At 43.8% G+C, this 25792-nt stretch overlaps 1 protein-coding gene across 1 annotated transcript; it reads right to left on the bottom strand.

Annotated features, from left to right (window-relative positions):
- Positions 1 to 1768: 1768 nt before the first annotated feature.
- TMEM201 (transmembrane protein 201) lies at positions 1769 to 25580 on the bottom strand (the record flags this gene model as incomplete). The annotated part of the gene is made up of 11 exons (XM_031556714.1): positions 1769 to 5031; positions 5464 to 5595; positions 6057 to 6347; positions 6994 to 7065; positions 7373 to 7590; positions 17762 to 17965; positions 18461 to 18852; positions 19438 to 19614; positions 20134 to 20328; positions 20867 to 20987; positions 25483 to 25580. Coding segments are annotated over 11 exons (1998 nt in total), but the record flags the coding sequence as incomplete, so codon positions are not given.
- Between the last annotated feature and the right edge of the window lie 212 nt (positions 25581 to 25792).

Here is a 25792-nt window from a genome sequence, read left to right as displayed (position 1 = left end):
GTTCAGCCCCGGGCACATCGGGGCCATCGAGCCGCACGCCGGGATTCGTGGATTCGGATCCACGCCGGGTCCGTTCGCCACCCGCAGCAGCTGAGCAGAGCGCAGCGCTGCCGCCACCGGGACACCCGATGCGTCCAAATGTGTCTGTAAAGAAGTCCCGGTTGGACGGCAGTTCCCTGCCTTAGCAGTGACACTGGTTAATAAGCCCTCCTTTCTTTGCTCGCTGTTAAATGGATAAACGAACTCACGGCTCACTGGTCTGAGGGGCATCAATTCCTCTTCTCCAAAAGTTGTAGCACAGAGCTGAGGAAGAGAAGGAAAATGCTCAGTCTGTTATTCTTAGCTTACATCCTTACAAACGTTCCTCTTGGGTTTCCTCAGACTGTACACGTTTGGAGGATGACTGGAGAGAGCAGGACAAAGCACCTGCATTCAGAACCCCTTTATTCCACCCTCTGTCTGCTGAAATACTGGAAATCCTGTGTGGTTTTGTGTGAGATGATACCAGGCCACCCTACAGCCAGCAGACAAGATCAGGGCTCCAAGGAAACAGGAACATTAAAGGCAGTCCTTATCCTATGTGAGCTCAAGACAGCAATGCCTTTCGGAGGTGCAGCAGCACCTGAGAAGTTTCAGCAGGAGATGACTTTGCTTTAACTGAAGGAAAGCTTTCAAAGCGTAACACTTTTCAGGTCTCATGAGAGCAAAGAGATCAAAGCTGATCTGACCACAGACACACACAAGCCCAAATAGCATCTCCCTACCCCCCAAAAACGTTCAGCTCCCCAAGAAATAAAATCATTATAAGGTGAAAATTTTTTCCATTTTTATTTTTTAAAGAAAAATATTCCTCTTTAAACACAAAGTATGAACTAAAAACCTCCGAGGAACAGTTCCTCCCCCTGGAGTACAATTTAACTAAACTATACAGTGTCAGAGCTCCCCAAACAAGTACACATACATGACATACAGCGTTTCTGTCACAGGAAATAAGGTTTAGGACTCAAAATTGTCCTCCACACCCTCTCTAGATACCAATTCCATTCAAAACAGTGATGATTACTCTCTGTTGCAACGTGCATATATTCACATACATATATATACACACACGTCTGTGTATGTGTATATATACATATGTAATTAAAATTTAACTCTCATTGGCCAAACTGGCCCTTTCTAGCCTTCTAACAGATGTGTGTGATAGAGGTTAAGACCACAGTTATTTCCTGGAATGGTACCTGGAAGAAAAAGAACATAGCAGCATCCACAGGCAACACAAGCCCTTCATTTCAGCTGCCTTGTTTAAAGGAACCGAGGCAGTTCAGCAGCGTTTAAAGATGTTCCCACCACCCAAGAAGAGAATGAGAACAAAACATTCACAAGCTGAATTTGTTGCTTGAGCAGACAGGCAAAATTCCAATGAATCTGGCCTATGGATGCCAGCAATAAGTTTCACCACATTGCCACAATGACCAACTTCATGTCTGAGCTTTTAGGTAAAAGATGTGATGACTTTCAGAAATCAGCAACTGGTTCCATCCGTCCCATCAAATAGGTACATGTGTAACATCTATGGCATCTGCCAAACTGCACCAAGGCTGCAGAACTGGAACAAGGTTCTAGAATCCAAATCTTTCCTAATTCAGAACAACAGAGTCATTAAAAGTCTTCACCAAGTCTCATAACATAACTAACAAGCCCACACCCAAAGAAGTACAATGTTCCGAGGAAGGCAGAGAATGGAAATGGAGCTCATTTATGTTCCACCTTAAGATTGATTGTGGTTTTTATTAAGTAGCACTAAAATCTTTATCAGACAGTCCATTTCATAATGATCTTTTCAGTTCCAAACACTCCAACAGTTCTTTAGAGTAGGAAAAACATTAGAAAAATAAAATTTCACCCCCAAACAACACTGTATGAAGATCAGCATCACCAGTCAACAATATTTTACAGGGGAACCAGATGATCTTTCCTCTCCTCCAAACCAGCTTCATACAGAAAACAGCAGCAAGATAGACACAGTATCTAGGAGCTAGATTAAGGCCAACAATATAAAGACAAACGTGGGTTCAGATCTTTCAAAATGAAGAAACCCTCCAAACGTTGTCATACATATGCATGCACACACATACACACATGTACTCTTGTGTACTACTCAAGCAAAGGCTTCACATCTGTGAAAGCACCACTGGAGAGTATTCTAGCACCAGAATGAGAAAGTTGGTTGTCTTCCCTCTTCAGCAATAAAATCCAAAGTCTTTATATTGCTTTGGACACGGTCTCCAAATGCTCATCTAAGAACAGCTTCAGTGAGTGGATTCAGAAGTGCAGTAACAGCTTAAAGCGTTCCTGCTCTGGGCAACAAGAGGTGCATTCAGAGGGTGCAGCTCCTTCGTTGCTGGAAAGGAGGGGAATTTCTATATTGCAATCTGGTAGAGACAGAGACCAACTTGGGCCCCAGGTGAGTGTGATGGTAAATGAACTCAGCGCAGACTGGGAGGTGAAAGTAGGAAGTTTGCATACATGAAGTCACAGTGCACTTCTGTCAGCATAATAAAAAGCAAAACCACTGTATTTTCTGGCAGGCTTGTCTCTGCATAGGCAGCCCCTGGGTATGCTGGAAGTCAGGACAAGGATCCACAAATGGGATGTCACACATTACACCTGGACAACATCAAATGCAAACAGCACAGGTCTAAGGAGAAGCTTCTATGTTGGTTTGCTAGCATCTTTCCTGTACACATGCTTGTGTGAGCCTGCACAAGTCTATAAAGGGGATAAAAAGCTCATAACAGCAACACTGTGGGTCAGGTTCAGCTATAAGTAACAATTCATGCAAGTTACAAAAGAATTAACCATCAACCTGCAGCACATCTAGTTATTTCTGCTGCAGGTGTTTATCCTGGGTCTACACCTCTGCACAGGGGTGCTGGCAGCCAGGTCTCTGCAGTCTCTCAATGAGTGCGTGGCCAGAGGTCTGTCCTCTGCATGTAAGATGCAGAGTAGGCAACAACTAGCCTCACTAACAAGGGAGGGATGGGGAGCAGTGGCTGGAAGTGGACTGCTAAAACAGTGCAGGAAGAAATGGAAGAGACAAAGGGAGATTTAATTTTGCAGAGCTTGAATCAGCAGCAGTAAAGCCCTGCTCACTTTGTTACATGGCATACTGATTAGGGTCTGGCTCATGTGAGGGACTGAGTGAGGCTGTGGTAGGATCTCAATAAAACATGCAAGTAAAAATTAAGTGAAAGGAAGGGTGATCATCATTCTAGGGTGTGAAATTTAGGGTAGGGCAGAAAATTATCAGCAGAGAGATGCTGTGTTTCTGTGCACATGCAAGAGTGCAGTAAAGGGAACAAAAGCAGGACCAAGAGGAAGACACAGAAAGGTTAACTGTAGTTCAAGATGCAGACACAGGACAATGGGATGAAGAGAAAGGAAAGAGAAAGGACATTTGAGGTAAAGGAGACCAAAGGAAGAGACAATAAAAAAAACTCTTAACAGTGTGAGACCTGCTTCAGAAAATACACAGCTAATGCCAGTTGGCTTCTTTTCACCAGGTATCCTTGGCATGTTGGTAGTTCTCCTCTCTGTATTTGGGATTTAAGAATCAAGGCATAAAGATTGTTTTTTTTTTTTTTCCTAAGATGTATTAAATAATTTTGAGTGCTCAGCATGATACTCTACATGGCTCCTGAACTCTAAGCCATGCTGATGACTCACCCAGAAGTGGAAGCACTCAAACTATAAGCTGCTTTTGAGAACCTAATGCTACTTTCTTTGGGTTAGAAAAACTATCCTTCTAGAAAGCTGAACTGTCCAGAAGCAACTCTGGCATCTCTCACTAAGAGCACCGTGGTACTTATTTATGAAATATCTTAAATAATTACTTTGCAAATCCCAGTATCAGACTGAGGAGCCAGTTTTACACAATGTATACAATCAGACAGCTCCTCAAGCACCTCCCAACAGATACATGCAATTTACAGCAAGAACAAACTATGCCACTCCTCCTTCAGTGAAAACCGCAGCAGCTGGAGTTGGGAGCTAAAGCCCTTCAAGTGGGGATCCCTTCTTATTACAACAGAATTAATGTCTCCAACACAAAATAAAATGTAGGTTTCTTCTCTCTAATGCAAACCACGAAAGGATGTGTGTTTTAGATTTGTACATCCCTACAACAGCACTGGTTGGATGTATGCACCAGAGAAGTTTCTGGGAACCAATAAGATCAGAATGGCAGTTGGTGAGAGTAGCCTCATGGCAGAGCCTGGGTGGAAGCACGTGGTCATATAAGATGCAAGAAATATGACAGAGCTGTCAGGGTAACCAATGTGATCAGGCAAGCTTAAGACAACCAAAGAAAAGTTCATGGATAATTGAGAAGAGAGTGCCAAAGGAAAGGGAAAAGAGGAACCACTGGCCAAAGAAGCTGAGAATGCTGTTACTGTAGACAAAGCCCAGCACCAACTACTAAGCCGTGTGTCCTCTTCAGCTCATTTGTTCTAATTCTAGAATTCTAGCACCGTCAGCATGAGGTTAATATGTCAGGACAAAGAGCTGAGGGGACATTCCTAACAGTGCAGCTTACACCTTTTCAGGCTCATGTCTCGGGTCAGTTCATTTGAAAGAAAGCGTATGAAACATTTGAACAGCCTCTGGCTTTGAGCTAGGGCTTTCTGAGAGTTCTGCTCGCCACCTCTAGGGACAATCCTGTGATCTGTTCTACCTGGAAGTGATGGCAGCAGCCAATAGGGTTCCTTGTCATGACAGCTGACTAAACAGTCGTTATAAAAACACAAAACAATGAAAACCAACAGCATGCACCAGTGGCACGGCCATTAGATATGAAACCGTGGTTGAATTCATTTTGTCAAGGAGTCTTCTTGGAAGCAGGTGGGACCAGTAAGAAAGGAAGTGTTGGCACAAATCAGCGCAGGCTCCGGTAGACATAGGCTGATGTGAAGATAGCATTGAGAGTCAGACTCACTGCCAGCAGACCTCGGAGAGCAGAGTTACCAAAATGACCTTGGTGGAAAAGGAGAATACAAAGAGAGAAAGAACAGTAGGAGGAGATGTTAAAAGAACTGATGAGATAAATAACGGAGAACATATGCTGCATTCTCTCTTTGCCCAGTGTTTTCACTGTAAGCAGAAATTTCTGAAGCACTTTTCCTGTTAGGAAAGATTCCACTGAACTCCTTAGCTCTATTTTCATCTTGTCCCTCTTCTAAACACCCACATCCCCACCTCTTGCCCTCTGTCCCAGTTGAGCACTCTGGCTGTCACTACTCTTCAAATGGCCCAAAGAATAGGAATAATTGTGTTAAGGGTTTAAAATAGCAGAAAGGAACCGCTTTTGCTACTTATTTCTTTGACCTCAAGATCAGATCACTACCACAGGAAAGATCTCAGTTGCCCTCATGGGCACGGTGAAGCGCCCATGAGACTTGCACTTACCTCTCCAGCCCACCAAATCTTCCCCTTTGGTAGTTGTATCTACCACACAGGTAGATGAGTGTGATGAGTGATCCTCCTTTCTGATGGAATTATTGCTGCAAATACTGCCTCCTTCCACAGCAGATCTCATATCTGCAAAAAGAGATATAAAAATTCAGAAGGCACCAGTGGAAGACAAAAGCAGTACAATTTAGCAGCCTAAAGGTGGTTGTGAGTAATGAATGCTTGCCTGGTAAAATCATGAAAAGATTGAGGATTGGAGCTGGAAACACAGGCCAAGTTTGTTTCATAAGTTGTCCATATCAGCATCACCAGAACCGTGGTCCTTAACTTGACAAACAAGGCTAAGGGCAGTGGCAGCAGTATCCCTGTGGCACCACTCAGTGAGAACAGGACATCTGCTCTGGCAGAATAGTGGTTCTCCAGGCCAGTGAATTCATAAGAGAGCTTTGGTAACCTAATAATCATCACCACCTGAGTGATGGTTAAAAGTTTCCCATCTACCATACGCCCTAGATGATGCACGACTTTATTTGCAATCCAACTCTATCCTACAAATGTATTTCCAGGAGTGCAGCACGCTGCCAGCATACCATGCATTCCCCGCTCACTGAGGTTCTTTTTCGGAAACGAGGACAGCTCAGTTGTAAAGATGTTGCTGTCTGAGTGGGTGTGCGCCTCTGAGCTGGTTGGGGTGAGCAGGGCCTCATTCTGAGATGGGAAAAGCAGCAGCTTCTGTCCTTTCAGGTTCAGTCGGGCAGGGCTGATGAGAGGCCGGCGGTACCGCAGGGAACCTGAGCTGGAAGTCACTGAGCCAGCCACTGATGGTGCTGGAGAGGGGATGCGTGAGGGAGCACAGCTGGCTGACAGCAGGGAGAAGTGCTCTGAAATGGAAATATCCCAGAAGAGAAAAAAAGATCACAACTCCGATAAAAGAGGCACAGTTTTCTTTAACAGCTGTTAAGGAAGAGAGAACAGGAATTGCAAACAACCAACGTACCTTGTACTATAATTCGTAATTCATTCAGTTTCTCTCTCTCGTGCATTGCAAAACACAGAGAAATTCCACATATACCTTGGTACATTCAAGGATAAGGTATACTAGTTTGCTGCATTTGCAGCAGCACAAACAGCCCATGATCCACCCAGGGTCAGGAGTGCAACAGACAGGTTCAAAAGGGCAGAGCTAAATTACCAGTTCTGTGGGCTAGGGAAGGAGAGCAAAACAGAAGAGTTGCCCTAAAAACAATTTTAAATCTCATTTCAAAATAATCTCAGCTCACATGTAGAGTAGGGAAGGGATCCTTGCTTCGTATCACTGATTTCAGTGTAAGCTCTCCCAGGGAGAAGAATATCCAAATCTTATTTTAATGCAATCTCAATCTTAGTTGGAACTATTTCTGCAGTATTTTCATCAGTGCTTTCACTGTGATGTGAGCAGGAAGGAAAGAATTAAATTGGAATCACTCATTTCAATCCACCCACTGCAAATCCTGCAGAGATGCTTGCTCAGAAGCCTCAGTGCATTACCTGATGTGGGAGATTCCTTGGACTGAGATGATTGTGAGGCTGGTCGACTTCCACTGAACAAGTAGCCAGAATCTAAAAAGCAAAAACAAAATAGCTTGAACCTAGATGGCTCAGCTACCAGGGATCTATCCTTGAAAAAGGTAACAGCTTCATCTTGTCATCAACCTCAGAAGGGGGGGGGGTGTTAAGTTTAGGCAAGAAAAAAGTCTCCATTTTCCTAAGTAGACTCAATACCAGAGTCAGAATAATGACCTTCTCCCAGGTGCAGTGGAACAGATCTGCCCAATAGTCTCTAGAAATAAAATAAGTGATCCTCCCCCAAAATATTTGGAATGAAAAGAATCTAAATGTAACAGGTTCCTTTTTTCCATTGCCTTACCTGCTCTGGCCAAGGAGGGGATGGTACCCAGAGAGAGTGCTCTGTTGAGACGTCCAGGAAGAGAGGAAGAAGAAGTTCTGTGTGGGGACCTGAAGAGCTGCTGGTTTGTCAGCTGGAGAATACTGGGTGGTGTTGGGACAAAGAGAGATGTAGTAGAGGAAGGGAAGCCAGTCCCAGTGCCATTGGGAAACAGAGTAAATGAATCCCCGGAGAAGTACCTGTAAATGACAGGCATGACAAGCATTTAGGAATGGAGACATTCCAGTAACTCCCTCTCAGTTATAACCAGGGGACCCAGAATGCAACAACCTAAACAGAACAGAAAAAAATCTGTGGGATTTTTTTGGACTAGAGCTACAACGGTGGTTGTATCTCTAGCATAGGAAAACTTGGGTGTGTCCCTAAGTTTGCATTATTTTTCAGTGCAGGAGTACAAGATACAGAATGCTTTGAGCTTATGGGCACATTTCTACATCTTTGAAACTGGGGAAGGAAGAAATGCTCAACCTTATTAAATTGTGCACCGACCCGTTCTGCAATACAGGCTGGAATAAATGGTGGGACAGTTTAGTATCTCAGGTCCTTAGACTTCTCCCCTGAGAAAATCACTCTGATATAAATCATCAGAATGTTTTACAAAGTCCAAATGCACAGAACACCAATAACAGAGTGTTCTTGATATTTGCTATATGCATACGTAAAGTACATACTTAGAAATCTTGTGCCTGTGGGAAACAAGCCGTTATCTGCTTGTCTTTACAAACCAGAATCAGTATCTTACCTCTGACGCCAGCACAGAGAAGAGTGTTTTTATGAACAGTTAGATAAAGATTTAGGCACATTTCCATTTTAGAACTAACATGCAGGCCCCTTTGATACAATTGCCTTTGTTATATTTCTGTTGGACTCATCATCTCACAGATAGGAAGAAGCAAAAAGAAGCTAAGGAACTTGTCCAGGGTCACACAAAAACCCTACAATAGAACAGAGACACAAACCTGGCTTTCTCAATCCTAAACTGAGGCCGAAGCCATTGCATTTTCCTTTCTTCATATATCATAATTAACCACTAATATGTACTACTATAGTCATGCAGAGGGAACCGTGCTCCTGCAGCACTCTCTCCAGTGTCTCCCTTCTAATGTACAAAACACCATCTCTATCACAGCCTCTTTCAATTGGCAATAGTAATGGAACTGAATTCCTAGATCTTTGTTTCCAATAGGTTCTTTGCAAGTGAAAGAAGGGAGCTGTAAAACAGTGATACCAATCTGAGAACACAAGATGAGAGAGAACTGACAAAATGCACTTAAAGATACCTGCATCAGTTAGCTTGGTTTTTAAGTACCACTAACTTCTACTGGTAATGTAACTGTCTGACAGGACTTGGCATTTTATGCAGTTGTTGCAGTCAGAACTGCCACAGCATATAGTTAATATGCAAATAAATCTGCAATTAACTTCTGATACTCAGATTTTGTGATGTACCTTTGCGGTGGTTTACGATTTAAGGATCAGCCCAGAGTGAACCATCTCTCACAAAATGAGACACCAATTTCTACCTTCTTCCCATTCCCCCTCGCAGACACATCAGTACCCATGAGTGCAGCTCCATTCATCACATTACCCCAGCAGAATCTGCTTTGGAGTCTCACTTGTGTTCTCATAGCCTCTAAATGATTGTTTTAAAAAGGATGCAATGCTGAAAACATGGGAACTTTGTTTTACTTTTTAACAACTGAGTGACATACGTGAAAAAGTCTAGAATTTGAGCAAGATACCTCAAGGATCTCCTGTGAGGTTCTTTAATTAGAAACAGGCAATATTCTTGTCAAATAAGCAATGACGAAGTAATAAAGAATATGGAGGGAATATACAGATACGTTTTTAAAGGGAGATACCAGACTTTGCAGCCTGTAATCAAACTGCAACATTTGGAGGTTTAATCTCACTTCTGATGAAAACACTGAGACAGATGAGAATAGAAACCTGGTTTTTCATCTATCAGAGAAAAGCCAGTAGTAAGACAGGGAGTGGAGGAATACATCTCAGTGCTGTCAGATGATTTATGCACGTGCCACTCTCTCATGGAGATTAGAGATATGATGCAGCAACATCACACAGTGCTAGCGCACGCAGAAGCAGCAGTTCAGATTTAAGATCATAATTTAAAAAGCTACTTATCTGCTAGTATGAGGCAGACATCAACAATCCCGACCAGCTCAATCAGGCTGAACAACATCTGAGCCAATCAGCCTCTGGTGCTTGCAAGCAGGCCATGCCTTTAACAGCAGCCAGGAACTCGTCAGTCTTGCAGCAGAAAGTGCCCAACCTCTTCAGGTTCCAGAGGACCTGGGAAGGGTGTCATGTGCAGAGTGCAAACGTGCAGAGTCCTTTGGTGCACATCCAGAGACATTTGCCTCACCACACATACAGACATGAACAGCAAATGGACATACTGACCTCCAAGAGGGAAAATGGATTTGGAAGGAAATAAGAAGTGCAGGTCAGCACTATGATACAGCTCATCTCAGAAACAGCAATATCTGCAGTGTCTATGAAAGGTCAGATCAGGGCATCACTTGTGAACATTACTCTTTTTTCCTAACTTTGTGCCTTTCCTACTCTTGTGCAAAAGGATCCAACTTTACACAGCTCCTTGCTGCACAGAAGAACAGCATTTCTAACTTACTGACTTTTGGCTGTTTTCACTGAAAGAGCATGGGATACATTACAGTCATTCATCACTTCTAACTGTAATCTTGTCAGTAGCATTTTTACTTTTTTGGATTGGACTTCCAAAGTCTCTGCTACTCAACAACCCCAAATCTCAACCTCAACACGTTAGTGCCGTCCAATCCTCTGGGCAGCCAATTAATCATCCAGAAAACTACTTTTCTATTTACCAAGGAAGAGTTGGACAATCTTAAGGATAGCACAATACCTTAGGATTAAAGGCTGACCACGAATGGCTCTACTCTGAATAAATTCCTGTAACATGGACAAAACTCTCATCCTTCTCTATGCACTCTTCTCTAGTGTTTGCTACTGTTGTGTCAAGAGACCCAGGTGCTGCTAAGAGGCAGGGGTGCTATCATGGGATGGATGAGATTGGTCAGGAGACCTAAAACTTCCAGAAGCAAATGGAATAAAGCAAGAAAATCAAGAGGGTCAATAAGGCAGGAAGCAGTCAGATCACAGTCCTTTGCTCTCAGATGACTGCATTTCTCCAAGCCATTTGTGTACATGATAAAAGTGGCTCTGGCAAGTGGAAAAAGTAACCAAGAAAGGAAGAGGGGGGGGAAAAAAAAAGGCTCTGGAGTCAGATGATTTGTGGAAATAGGGCCCGGAAGCCATTTATTTCAGAACTTAGTATTGAGAACATCCAAAATCGGTATCGTAATTAGTGTTTACAATGATCACAGCGTTACTAGACAGTTGGGCACAATTCCTCTACACAGATACTTGAGAAGAAAAAAAAGAAAAAAGAAAAAAAACCAACAGAAAATTAAAGAAGTGCATTACATGGCATGGGACAGTACACTGTCCTGAAGAAGCACCTCCTGCCAGTAGAGCCTCCTCTCTCCAAATATCTCCCCCTCCTATCAAAGTTAGCATGTGTTTGTTTTAAATTCACATTTTAACTGCAGATATGCTGCACCACCCACAGAATAGAGAGAGAGACAGGGAGAGAGCATGGGTCAGGTCAGACTACAGACTATAGATGGGTCCCTTCACGCCAACAGGTAACGTGAAGAGTCAGGCAGCTTGCTGTATGTATCCAGGTTTGTCTGCCTGGAATCAGTCAAGGTACCACTTGTCAACCATTAGGTAAAATGTTTCCTTTGGAATCAAGTTCCCACTATAATTTACCTACAAACTGTTCCCGTGTAACTGCACTATGTTCTGCAGACAGCAAGATTGCTGCTGCACAGAATGCAGAAGCAGCTCACTGCTGCTTTGCTTATTGCTAGCTGCAAAACAAGCAAGTTTCTGCAAGCTGATATACAGCCACTTGTCTGTTCTGCTGCATTACATCAGGCCACCAGCCAGTTCCATAACCTGTGCCTCTGGTCAAGGTGATAGAATCAGGAGTAAAGAGCAATATGGTAAATAAAAAGCAGGCACGCAGGGACAATAATGCTGAGAAAGCACAGGTCCCAAATACATGAAGATTTTGATGCCAGAACAGAGCTAGGAATTTCATCTGCTCAGTCTAATAATTGTTTTCTCCTACAAGTCACTCTGCTTTAGGTGAAAAGGGAGGGAGATGAACTGAAGCTGAAAAGGCTCCAGCTGCCAGGTCCTGCACTGATACCTTTTGGAATACAGATGCGATGTTTGGCACCAATTTGAGCTCCCCCCAACTGGTGGCACGAAGGTGTGTACACATTCCATGTCTACAAAACACAGACGTTGGCAAAATCAGAAGGTTCAGAGACCTCTTCCCTGCCTGCGTACTCGATAGCTTTGGTCCCATGAGGCTTTACAGGGTACTCTTGGTACACTTCAGGACTGAGTACTGCCCCTTTCATGTGAGAGCATCTGCCAAGTCTCAAAGAAGCTTTAGGTGTACATGCAGGTGATGACACACCTGGAAAGAACTGACAAGTTTACACGTGAGATCACACAACTTCAACGGCAGCTATTTAAAAACTGAAAGCCATGTTCTGCAACTCCCCACTTTCACAAGCAGAGTCAGTCTGGAGTAATGAAACCAGCTATTAATTTGATCTGTTTATATAAGTATAAATAATTTGACCACAATACATCCATACATGACTTCTACAGTATTTAAGCATGATTATTAGCTTCACATCATTTCAGCTTACTCAAAAAATACTGGAGTTAAAATAAAACACTACTACACCATTGCTATATTCCTCTCCTGTCCTCACCCTTTGGCACACCCAAGCTCAGTTCACTAGGGCATGCAAAACACAGACGTAGGAAAGAAGAAGTCATTAGAAAGAAAGGAATGGGATATAAATACAGGATATCTAATATTGTAAAAGGTCAGGAAGGGGTCAGTTGGCATGCACAGATATCAGGGAGGGCTTCAGGAAGACCAAAAGCAGCAGCAGCAGAGATACTTACTCAGTTGCTAGCTTTGGGTTCTCACTTCAACCCTCATAGTGTCTGCAGAGTCAATGAAAATCCAAGAGTATAGTCCAAGTACCCTCATATTCCCACCCACACTCACTGGTGGTAAATGCAGGACAAAAGCGTGATCCTGCCAGACGTGCAGGCATTGCTGTCCCAAGCTGCAGCTGCAACAGTTCCACTGAAGCAGAGCAACGTAGTGTTGTCAAAAAGTTCATCCAGGGAAAGGCACTTAATAAAATCACCTTGACCCCTTTATGCATCTCACTCTGCTGAGCAGGGCACAAGGTGTTTTGGAGCTGGAAGGCCAGGCACGGCCGCCATATGAGCTAAGAGTCAGCCATGTTGGGCTGGAGCAGGCTTGATTTTAAGTGAGGCACATACTCACTAAGAGCTCCTCACCAGCTCAGCTCCACTCTGTAGTTCCCATCCTGTGGTTCAGACAACAGCATAAGGCCAGAGTCAAAAAGCAGCACCTAAAATGAGAGGCTTTGGGGGCCAATACCCTCTAATTCTGTTGAGTTATGGTGTTGGCATCGTCTAGCCTGCATGGCTGGGAGAATCCTTAGGCAACAGAGCTGTATCTGGTGACCACAGGTTACTTACCACCTGTTTCTCTGTAGCTCGAAATATAAATACCTCTAAGTGAACATAAGAGGCTCAAAGCACCAACCAAGTGGTTCTGGATGATTTCTTATAGTGGTTTTTTTGTATGTTACCAGCCCTTTGGTAGCTATTATTTCCCTCAGCAGAAGGAAATGTGTCACACAAATCAATATCTCAGCCTTGCAAGGACAGTGACACCATGCACAGATGTGAGGCTTGCACCAGAATAACTGAGCTGCTGGTATGCACTTCCTTCTGCTGGAGCCTGAGGGAGAAAGAAACCTGCCGCAGTCAGATGGCACATCTAACTGCTGAGCTATTTCTTAACTGAACCCCAAGGAAAGACATGAGGTTGGTAAAGCACCTTCCTTGCAGAAGCTACAGCATGGCATATTGTTTAGAAGAGTCTATTTGGCATTGAAATCAGATTCTGCAGGAACAGTGTCAGTAAAGGCAGCAGTAGTTTCCTTAACTAGAGAACTATTTTTGTCCAGAAATAGCCAATAGTAAAACACTGATAACTGAAAATCGTCTTCTTCAGACCTAAATGTCTAAGGAGGAGCTCCAAGGACACAACTGGTACAGATCTAATATTAGCAGTTTATAAACCACTGATAAAACAAACGTCCTTTTCTTTCTTGCTTCCCTCTCCTCCTATTCCATCAGCCCCAACAAAACATGTAAGCAAGGCATAAAGAGAGCTTCTAAGAGACCAGAAATGCAATTGCTGCATATTTGTTCCTAAAGCTTTGAGGTTTTTCGTTTTCAGAAGCAGCAGCTGCACCAACTTGCTCAGGCACCAAACACTGGGAAAACAAGCTCAAGTCTGAAGCAAAGACAGCTTCTTTGGCATGAGGAGTCACACTCCAACAACTGTTTTGTTATTTTGTTTTGCTTTAAAAATTTTTCCAATTAAGAGTCCAAAAATTCTTCAATTGTAAGGTGAAGAAAGCACTGCAGAGACCCAGGCTTCAGTTGTACAGGCTGGCCACAGAACGAAGCAGTTTTCTGGTGTTCTGAATGCAATATTACTGCAACCTGTAAGCATACTTCACTTGTATTAATTTGAATAAAGTGAAGACAAAGAGTTCTTGCCTCAAATATTCTTTTAGTAATATTATTTGGGTTTCACGGTATAAACCCCACTCCTTCCCCCAGTTCTACTGCCTGCTCAAGGGATTTTGGGCACACCTCCCCCCACATTCCATCACACCACTGCATAGGAAAGAAGACAAGAGAGTAAGAGAAAAGATCAGGCACAGAAGAATGATGTAAAAGAACAGAATAAGTGTAAAAAGTGCCAGAGCTCAGAGTGCAAATACAGGGAATATATAAATTGAAAGAAAAAAAATAAAATACTGCTAGAAAGAAGAGAAGAAAACAGCTTCTCAGACTTATGGGGCCACAAGAAATAGGACCAAGCAATACCTGACACAGCCCTTTCAGCACTTGAAAGTAAAATTTCCGAAGAGGCTGATCAGCACCTTTGCATGCTGCCACCAAGTTTCCCTGCTACAGGGCAAGAAGATTCAGATCAATTTTATTCCTTCTAAAAAAAAAGGATATTGCCATTAGAAACCAGGCACGATGTTACTGAGACCATTCCCACATACTTCAACAACTTGTCAGCTACTTTCCCTCACCTCACCCTTTTTTCCTCTTCTAAAAGCGTGGTTCCTCCCCCTATTTGGATATAGCTAACAGCAGAGCAGCAAGGGGAAACTGCTCACCTCTGCAAGACCAGCTGCTTCTCACATGCCAGAAGGAACCTTCAAGTTCTGTATGCAAACGCACAAGACAATCACAACTTAATATAAAATGAGTACCTTCCCACATTTCATTTTAAAAAGTGAACTGGGAAATACTGAAGACAAAGAAGGGAGCAGAAAAAAGGCCAGAGGTCTTATTTCAATAACAGACATAAGGTCATCTGGGTCTTTCATGCATGTAGTTTAGTGAAGGACAGAGCTGGCACTGGATGTGGTTCCACCGTCCATTTCATTAGGTGGATTTGTCCACGACTCTCTGAAGAGAAGATGACTGCAGGAAAATTGTGTTGGAAGGACAGTTGCAGTAAGGAGTTTTCAAGGCCTGAAAACATTGCAGTGATCAGTGCACTGGAGGGAAGGCTGAGTAGACACTGGTAAACCATCTATCTACAAAAATATATGCAGTTGTTTGCTACTTCCTATCTTTTCACCAGCCTACTGCTGTCTTTCTTAATGTTGCTCCCTTCTTCCACTAGCTGACAGGACAGAGGAGCCTGTGGTCTGGTACAGACACCAGATTTTTAAGGCACACTTCCTACTAAATCTCTTAATAGTGAGAAAAAGGAGCCAGAGTGACTGTAGAAGTCTAAGCCAGTACTAAGGACTGTGCACATTTCAGGCTCTTTTTCTGCTCTGATGAACTCCCATGGCTCCTCATAAGTATTTACTTTAGAGAAACTCTAAATTCAATAAATATCCATTGCCCTCATGGAAAATAAGACACAGTAGTTGTTATTTAGCATTTTAGAAGCCTGAGACTGGAACAAGGAAAACTGGAGTTTGGAGTTGGAAGACAAAGCTTTTGGGTTGGGATTGGTAAGCACCAGGAAACAAGGGCAGAACCAGGCTCCGAAGATGCTGGTTCCCTTTTGTGCACGTGTAAAGAAGCAGCCACCTGAACAGCATCGTTTGTGAGCACCAGAATGGAGAAAGGTGTTGCGCTGGCTTAGAGGTGGATACAGCAGTTGTTTGAAGGCACCATTAAAAACATTTCTAAAGAAGAGCACATATGGGAAGTAGGTTTCCATGTCCCCTTCCAATGCCAGCTGCTATGTTACAGGCACAAAGTCTTTCTTCCAGGAGCTGTACCTGCCCATGACACACTCAGCTCACTTGGCTTACTGTTAATGGATCTCTACAGAATTTTTGTTAGTGCTACATTTGTGCTTTCACAGTGAGTATTGGCTTGAAGAACAATAACTATGAAAGCTATGAAACCTATTTTGTTTCCTTAAATAATGTTCTTAGCGGTTCACCTGCTTCTCCAGTATCCAGGAGCATCTGGATCTTTCAGTGGGAGATGCAGAAACTTCACAGTGAGAGCTCCATTCTGATTATTTTAGAGTTTATGCATAGGAAGATCAAGACATCCAGCTAACATATCAGACTATCACCATGGCATGTTCTGCCTGCTATTCTGAATATAACAGCAGATTTCCTGGAATGGTGCTGTTCTCTCTAGAAAGCCCATCTCCAACTGCAAGACCTGAATTCAGATGGGAAAAATCAGTGGAGTGCCTTACAGAAAAAATGCACAAGATAATCAGACTGCTTACCCATCAAGGACCCAACAAGCTCAAGCTTCATTCTGTTTATGCAGTAACCCAGCCATCCAAGCTTTCAGCAGAGGGCTGCCAGGCTCTCAATTCAGAAGTTACAATTTCCAGGCCCCTTTCTTTAGGTGCATTAGTACCAATGCCAACTTCCACTAAGACAGCCCACGTTCCCTCCAGTAACAAACATAATCCATTTCTATTGCTATGGCTCCTGCAGCAGAAGCTCCCAGCCCTTACTACAGCATATCTGTGTTCTCAGGAACCTGCATTTCTTTTAAGTAAAACATTAACTGGATAAGTAGTGACATACAGCAGAAGTCAGCCATATAGCACAGCATAGAGTTGCAAGTACTGTATACCTTCTCTTTCTAAGGCTACAGGAGTAGAGGAACACAGCTTCATCCAGTTGTGCTTTTACACAGAGGCTCCTCTTACAAAAAAAAGAAAACAACCCAAACAAATAAAGAAAACTAGCACAAAAAACAACAGCCACTGGTAGAACTGAAAATTAAGCCTAAAATATTTTCAGATATCTAACCAGGACACTGTCAGCTACATCACCTTTTAAAGCACCCTTTAAAATAGATTATTGAAGTTCCAGTCAAAAGGACTTCAAGCCTCCTTTTCATTTAAGATAGGAGTCCCAGAAGAATAGCAGAGCAAGACAGCATGCAGTTAAGTGATGCTACACAGTGGAAGGCAAGAAGAACAATGTTATGGACTATGAATATCCACTCCTTGCATGCCCACACACCATGCAGTGTTACTACAGCATACGCCAGGAGGACTCAGAATCCAGAGGCAAGTTTCCATCAGTTTGAAATTAAAGCGACCAGCACCATTAGAAAATTGAATGTGGCCCAGGCCTCATGGAGTATCAAGGAAGAGGATTCCTCTGTGACTGGCTAAGGATGGACAGGCAGTGAGAAGAACCAGAAGGACAGGAGAAGCCAGAATCTCTTTGGCTGGAGAAGCAGGATGGGAAGGAGTCTGCATTTATGGAGCAGTTTGTGAAGCAGTTGCTGGAAGAACTGGCTTTGGAAAGGTTGGATATTTGCACTGCTGACGTAGGATTCAGAAGTAAGGGAGAAGGGATGCAGCAGCAGAAGCTTCCTTGGCTAGCACCAGCAGTGGGAATGCTCCAAGCAGCTAACAGAGTGGGAAGCAAGGATGGCAGGAAAAAAAATATATATATATTTATATATAAAAGAAGGAAAGATCTTCACTGCTTTTCTAATAGAAAAAAATAATAATAAAAGGGAGAGAAAATAAAAGGAGGAGAGAGAAGCACCAGTCGCACAGAGTTCATAAGGCTTTTTTCCTCCTTCCCCCAGTGTCACTGCTCTGGCTCTGACCTTCGGGGCCGGTATCTCCGCTGGCCCGTTGATTTCCGCGTTGCCACTGCTGCAGTGAAGCCCACCAAGCAGCATAGGGACGTGGTGCCAAATTTGGCCGTATCTAGCCAGCTGGGTGTTTCCATCTTCAGGTACCTCTCAGCTAAATGCAGGCTCATCACTATGAACCACAAGACTGAAGCAAATGCATCAATTCTTCGGAGCCTGCAATGTCAAAAAAAAACAACAACAACAACAAAATCAAGAACAAGCAATGAAGATACAAGGTAAGAGTTGAAACTTCAACAAACCCCATCCCATAGCTGTGAGGAAGGGGTGGGAAGGGAAAAGCTGGGGAAGAAGTGGGGAAAGTTCAAAGGCTGAGCAGGCCATGTGCTGCGGGATGTATCACCACCAGCCTTTCCCACTGCTGTGCTAAGAACACCCAACAGACTGGTTTTGCTCTCCAATGGATGACACAGTTGCACTGGGAACTTTACATTCACTGTAATTCCAGCTTAAATGGAATGAATCAAGACACAAAAGAAGTAAGCTCTGCTATTAAACTTGCTAGAAATCCAAAGAAGAACATGGAGAACAGTGCCACCCAGTACTATGGCTATGTTTGCCATTCTGGGGCTGCCCCATGTCTCACTGAGCAAGACAAAACCGCCAATGCAATTTTTCTTGAATTGGAACAGAAGTAAAGAGCACACCCACCTGATCCGCCCAGCCAAGAACATTGCTAGCAGGCAGGTGAACAACCCAAGAACAGCAACTGCCATCTGATGATTCTTCCCGTAATCCCATGCAGCGCTCAGGTTCTCCACCATCTGTTCTGGGAGCATGTGGAGCAGTTCCTGCCAGCCTGCCATCGTTATGGAAGTGTCATTTCCCAAGTCTGCATGTGAGCTCGTGCCAGTCCTGTTCTGAACAGATGCTGGACTAGAAGAGACAGGAGCAGGGACTGCAGCATTGAGTGAGAAGGGGTCGCCTGATCCGTACAAAGCCAACAGAACCAGGAAAGCACAGCTGAGGAAGGCCAAGAACCGCAGAAATATCACCTGAGCTGGTGTAGTTATGGAAGTAGTAGAGGAAGATGAACACAAATTCTGCAGAGAAAGAGAAAAACTTCTTGTTAGAAGCTGAAAAAAAACTGCAGTAAGGTTTTGAAATGGTGCTTTACTTAGACCGTATGGTTTACTGAACAGTTTTGCCCTTGTCCATCTCTGTACTGAACTGATGCTGGATGGGACGTGGTAGGGTAGCAAAGAACAGAATGACAAGCAGAAGCCAAGGTCTGCTGGGCACTGAGCCAAAGAGCTCAGAGATCACCTTCCGTCATACTTATTTCTTTTTTCCTGAACTCTGTAGTTTCCTGCACTGTACTCACGACTTAGCTTCCCTATCTCCCCTTTTCTCTGTCCCACCGTTCTGATTCCACTCTTTCATAATTACATTTCAGACAGTCTCCTAAATGACACTAACAAGACAGAAAGATCAAATTAACAACAGGGAGTATCTGTGCAAACTATTCCACATTTTTCTAAACTTCTGTTATGCACCCATGGTCCCAGATTTAGAAAGTCCCATGGCAGCCACCAGCACTGATATATCCCCCAGCTATAAACTCAGGTGCAGAGGCACTGATTTTTCTGTACTTCCCCCTAAATTTCCTCTTCTCTCCTGCAACATACCTGAGTATAGGTCTTGTCTGTCTCACGGCGTTTGAAGTGGTGGCTGAGCAGCAGAGCCCGCAGCTGCCGATTCTGATGCTTTATGTAATATTCCACAGCAGCCTGGCATGGACGACACAGTTTGTAGGTCTGCTCCAGATGGTGCTTATACACCTCAATCTCCTCATCATATTTGCCCTGATGATAGGAAAAAAAAAAACAAGTAGGTGAGCACTGCAGATCCCTTACCAGTTATTATGCTCACTTTTGACACACGAATGAGGCATGCTTCCAGACTCCAGAAAAAGTCCTGAAACTACATCTGAAGAATACTAAACTGGAGGCAAGCCATACAATCAGCTTCCCATATAGCTCACCAAGCCTCCATATACCAGAAGAGACACATACAGCACACAGAGAAAGCTTCTGTTGTTCTTATGGGAATCCCCAATTTGTGGCCAATTTTTCTGTAGCCGGTTTTGCCAGTTTTGTTCACATCTCATGAACACAGATGATAAGACAGAAAACTAGACTAGCCCTTGCCCCCAGCAAAGCACGTGGCAGAGGGGCTGGAACTGGATGGTCCTTTGGGTCCCTTCCAACCCAAGCCACTCTATGACTCTGTAGATGAAGGGCCACAAAAGACACACAGCCCTGCCATGTGGAAAGCATAGGATGAATGTCCTTCCATGATGCCAGTCCCTACCCAAGACCTACCTCCTCCCTTGGTGAGAATGAAGCGAGCTGTTTGATCTTTGTAGTTTGATGGTTGTTGCATTTCTTGCAAAGCAGAATTTGGCTGCTCACCCACTGCTGTGGTTTGGTGGGATCACAGAAAGTTGTAGCACCTGAAACAACATGGTTAAGGTGTTCCATGTACTGAGCGGGGATGGGCTTGTTGTAGTCTCCATTCTGAAAAGAATCAAAAAGAAACCAGAAGGAAAACAAAAGTGAGATCATATAAAACAAAGTTAGGTATTCTCTAGCTGACAACAAAATCCTCCAAGCTCTGTACTCCATAATTAAGTAACAAAAAGAAAAGTGAAAAAGAGATAAAAACACTTCAGATCTTCTCCTCATCCACTATTCTATACATCCATTGTAAGCAGTTGTTGGCTTTTGGCCTTGTAATTTGTCACCCTATGTGACACAATTCATCTATTCCAAAATACAAAAGAATAATCATTCCATAATTAAAAAAAAAAACAAAACTTTCAGAGATACTGGTGAAAATGACAAATTTTCTTCCCCTGTTTCAAAGGGCAAAGGCCTTGACATCACCACTCCATGTCAGCACATCCCCATGCACGCAGATGCTCTCTCAAATGTGAACAAGTGTACTCAGCAGCTGATTGTAGGTGCTCAGCACAGAGCCACCAGCTGTCAATCTGCTGGATATTCAGCCACAGAGCACCTCCCCAGCCACGCTCCAGGCTACTCATCACAGTACCTCTTGGAAGCCGTTGTACTGCTCGCAGTTGGGGCAATCCCAGCAGTTGCGATTCCCATATGGCACCACCGTGTCCTGATTACAAAACCAGCAGTTCACTGTCACATGTGTGGGCTTCTTCCTGTTAGGAACAGAAACGTGTCAGGCATCAGCATCAGATCTGATGTGAAGGAAAGCGATGGCTTTCAAACAGGGAACCGTAAGAGAGCCTGGAATAACAGCCAACCTTCCCATTCAGTACGTTTAACTGTCTGACTCACACCAGTTATCTTAGCAATGAAAAGAAGAACAACTAGAGTAGAAACAAATTCCTGCCTGATGCTAATATCTCTTTGTGCTAGTACTGTGGACATGCCAGAACTTTAATAACAACCTTGTGAATAAACCACTTCACTAGCTTTTCCAGAGGTACATTTGGGAATAGAAGTCATGTTCATAATCACCAGCATTCATATTCACAAAGAGTACAGTACAGTATCTGCTTGATATACAAGATCCTGGGAACGGTCCATAAAAACTGTGTATGACGGTATTCAGAAACCTAGGAAGTGAGCTCACTGCTACAGTGCTACCTGCCTTGATTATCACGGAATTTTTCAAGGACAAATGCATATCAAATTAGCCCAAATTGCAGGCACTGTAAATAGCTGTTTCTTCCAACAGCTCAAGCTAAAAAGAAGGAAATGAGGAATCATCAGGCCTTCCCCAGTTTTTACATTCTGAAACTGAAAAGATGAAGACTAATCTAATCACCCAGACCATAAACCCCTTGTTTTGATTTTTTTTGTTTGTTTGTTTTTAAACAGTTACTGCAGGAGAAACAGCTGTGACATGGTGCCATTAGAGGTTGTGACAAATGTTCAACAAAAAACTTCAGTACGTTGGCCCTTGATCCTGTCTGCTCAAGAAGCTCTGCATTTGTCTTCAAGTCTGGAGCAATATCCAAGGAGAAGCTTCATATCAACACAGCTCAGCTGTCTGGACTTAATCATAATCAGCCAGAATCACATCTCCAAGAGAGGGCAGCTGCAGGGACTGGCCTTGGTGGCCATGCAGACAGACAGGTCCAGCTGCTGCCTGCCCCATTTGCTGCCCAGCTTCGTGAAGCTGTGAGAGCCAGACAGCTTTTACAGGAGGGTGTCCATATAGGGCACATACATAAATACACTGCTGTGACAGGTGAATGGCTGCTAAAAGTTGGCCCAGTCAGGAGAAAAAACAACACAGGACCCCACACAGTGATCTGTGCCCAAAAACAGAGCTGCTAGGCAAACATCAAACATCTGAAATCAACTGAGCAAGGCAGCTCGTGAGAGCTTAGAGAGCAAACAGCAGGAGCCAAAATGCCCAAGTTGGGAGCAGCTTCCTTTCTCTTTGCCCTCTGCTGTTGCAGCATTCTGTACAGAAACACCTGAATGCTGAAGAGATGTGAAACCCCGCAACCAAACAGGCAGGTGGTTCTCCCCTTAGTTACACAGGCTTTTGTTACAGCAATGACCCTTGCAGCTGGATGCCTATAATTAAGATTCTTCCCAACTCCCATTTCCAACGACCTTGTCTTGAAAATTGATTTGTAAAACATCAAATCCTTGAGCATCCTGTTTAAATATGAACAACAAGGATAAACTTGAAACAAAGCACCAGAAAGAAGCCCGCAAAGCCACAAAGAGTGCATAGAGGATTCCCTGCCAGATGCTGAAAGGAAATGGCTGGAGCTACTAGGGTGACAGATTCTCTTCTCAAAATAGATGTATACTCCCACGCCCCTCCTAAGATCAATGTTCTCCACTTAATTCTTTGCTTGATTGCCAAGGGGGCTCAAAACAGTAAGCAATCTGAGATAAAAATACAACCACTGAAGCTGACAGGCATGAGAAAGAAGAAAAAGAAAAGAAACACAGAAAATTAAGTGGCTAGTCCACATTACCCTTGTCACTACCAAAGATCCAGGTAAAAAAGCCACACAATGGATGGACTGCAACACCTAGTAGTGCCAGTTTCATCTCACTACCTTAAGTGTAAAAGCTGTCAACATATAATGCAAAGAATTTAGCATGCTAGTCTAATACAAATCCTACTGTGCCTTGAGCATGCACTTTGACAGCAAGCACAACCTAAATTCCATGCTCAGATGTAGGTCACTGCACAGCTCCTTGAACTAATAGAGGCACTGGAGCAAAGTGCTTCCATCCCTCCCTGATGAGCCATCCTCTGGCACTGGTGAAAAGAAGAGATGCTGTACTTCAGCCTCTACTTCCCTCTTCTGTGACAGGATGGAATAGACAGAAGCACTAAATTCATGGATAACACAGAGGTGGAAAGCAGAAAAAAGTAGTAAAGCAGGATTTGAATTGTTAATACACTCAAGACCCTTCCACCTTTACCAAACAGGATTCCTCTTCTCATGCTTGGAGTTAAGGATGTGCTATCAAGGGTTAAATAGCTGCCATTCACTCACACAATGTATGCAAAAGAAATTGCTACATCCTAGATTATTTAGGATAAAAAGCAATAATCCTTCCTTTTGTAACGCTATAATCTGTTGCCATAGAAACGTGAGGAAAAAAATAAAAATAATTTTAAAAATCTGGATACAGAAAGAAGAAAAAAAGGTCATCTGAGGCAAGAACATGTAGGTGGGGTGCTAATTTTCTAGTAACTGGGCAGGACTTGAACAACAACAACAAAAAAAGAGCCCGACTCTCAAATACAGACTGAAAGATGTTCAACTACTCACATCTTCACTGAATCCACACAGCGACTGAACATCATAACCCAGAGCACATAGTGCTTCTGAAGTCAGACATCGTTATGAGAAGACAGGCAGTGCAAAACCTATATAAGAATCTACCTGTGCTCAATTCTTTACAGAGCAGCAGGAAAACCACCTGCAAGGAGTTTATATTCTAACACAGCATTAACATGAATCAGCTTCCCTGGACAAAAGAGCCACTCTGCAAAGTTAAACGTGAGCAGCAAACAGCAATTGAATTACTGCACGTTTGCTGTACCAGCTTTAAATCTAGTAGCACACACACCCTAACAAGGTGGAAAAATTGGCAGGTTTGGACTATTTTCTATGCATAGGGTTTTTGCATGAATGAACTTGATGCTGAGTTCAGCTCACAGTCAGGGAAGCTCAGCTTCTGGGTGGCACTCACTGACCTGCAATTCCAGGCTGTGCTGTCAAAAGGGGTCTTCCAGGGCAGACCCATTGTGAAAAGAAGCATCCCAACTGTCTGGATTCCAGCAGGCATCCAAGTGATGGTTCCTATGAGCAGCCTCTGCCACCACTGACCAGAATAGCCCCAGAAAAGAGTCCCTCACAAGGTACTCTCTGTTGGTCCTGGCAGTAAGTCAGTAGCCAACAATCAGGAGGGGCATAAAAAATGAAGGAAAAATGGCTACAGTTGCAGGTCTGAACTCAGCAAAGGACTTCCAAGAACACCTAAGAAGCCAGTTGCAATGCTGTGACCTCAAAGGAAGACCACAAACACATCAGAGTTTTTATTTCTGGCCCAAACTTGTAAACCTTAAGGAGCTGCCCTGCTTATCTGAGTATACAGCAACTCCTTTCCTGCCTTGGTAAAAAAAGCAACCATGTAGGATGCTGCCACAGTTACAGCAGTGTAACTCTACATGTTAACAGTTATGCCAGCACTGCTTTGCACTAAATTGTTCAGATTAGCTTTATTACCCTTTCTATGGAAGCAGAAACTGTTGTGGAAAAGTCACCTTCTGCTTACCTATATAGTATTTACTTGCTCTGAAAATGGAACTGAACTGCACTAACAGCAGAAGCAACATCACATCTCTCTGGATCCCTACATCTCCTATGAAGCTGCTACCTTACTGACTCTGGAGGACTCATTTAACTTAGTCAAAAAAGTAACACTGGAATGGGATTGAAAAACAAACGCAGAGCCCTAAAGAATTATCAGCATCACATGATGGAACTATTTAAAGCTCGACAAGGACTTGGTAAGAAATGCTTCCCATTCCAGAGACATTTTGACAAACTTAAGCACAAATTCCAGCTTTGGCCTCAAAGGACACATGAGAGCCAATAGGGTCAAAGCCAGCTACCTGCTTCACTTCGGATCGCTTTAGGCCACCCTTTACTAAATATGCCTCAGAAGTGCCAATACCTGCATACAGGCTGACAGACCACTGATGCTTGATACGGTCATATAAACTGCAAACACAATAGAGCAGACCTGAAGGGTTTTGTTGTGGATATAGAAGCATGCTTCTGTTTTGAAGCATAAACCTGACAGGAACCTTCACACCACGAGCCCATGGGGCCTTCTTTTACCCCAGCGCTCAGCTGAGGAACAGCCTGTTCTGTTACAGTCTAACACGCCTCTTGTTCTGTATATTCCCACATTCCAACCGTGCTAGATTACAGTCTAAGAATTAAGCTCTTTCATGCAGCCCATACCCTGAACTCTCTCCAGATGCTTTTCAAACTTCGGCTTTAACCGATCTGTTTAATTTTGTCCTAAGGTCGGAAACGCTGCACACAGAACAAAACGTCTACAGGACTGCGGCGGGTAAACAACTGACTTCCCAGCTCGCAGCACGGCGCGGCGCTCTGCTCCCTACAGCAATCACACCTTCCGCAGGAAGCAAACCGCTCTCCTCGTCCCGAGCACCAGAAGCACGTTAACAACCAAACCCAACGCCGGGATTCCAGAGATCCTCGCGACTCGTCCTACGTCCCGGAGGAAGGAAAGACGTTCGGAGTATTTTTTAAAGCGCGGCTCCCACGGCAGCCGACTCCTCGGAACACAAAGGCACGGAGCGATTCCTGGGAACGCGGGAAACACGCCCAGCCCTTCACCGGGCAGAGCCTCGGCTACGCGGAACCTCTTCCCCGCTCCCCTCCCGCCACCTCCCCGGCCCACGAGGCCCCCGCGCCGCCGC

Source organism: Meleagris gallopavo, chromosome 23, assembly GCF_000146605.3.
Source record: "Meleagris gallopavo isolate NT-WF06-2002-E0010 breed Aviagen turkey brand Nicholas breeding stock chromosome 23, Turkey_5.1, whole genome shotgun sequence".
NCBI classification, from domain to species: Eukaryota; Metazoa; Chordata; class Aves; order Galliformes; family Phasianidae; genus Meleagris; species Meleagris gallopavo.
The sequence above is the reverse complement of the archived record's forward strand: the minus strand, read 5'-3'. Positions and strand labels throughout refer to the sequence as shown.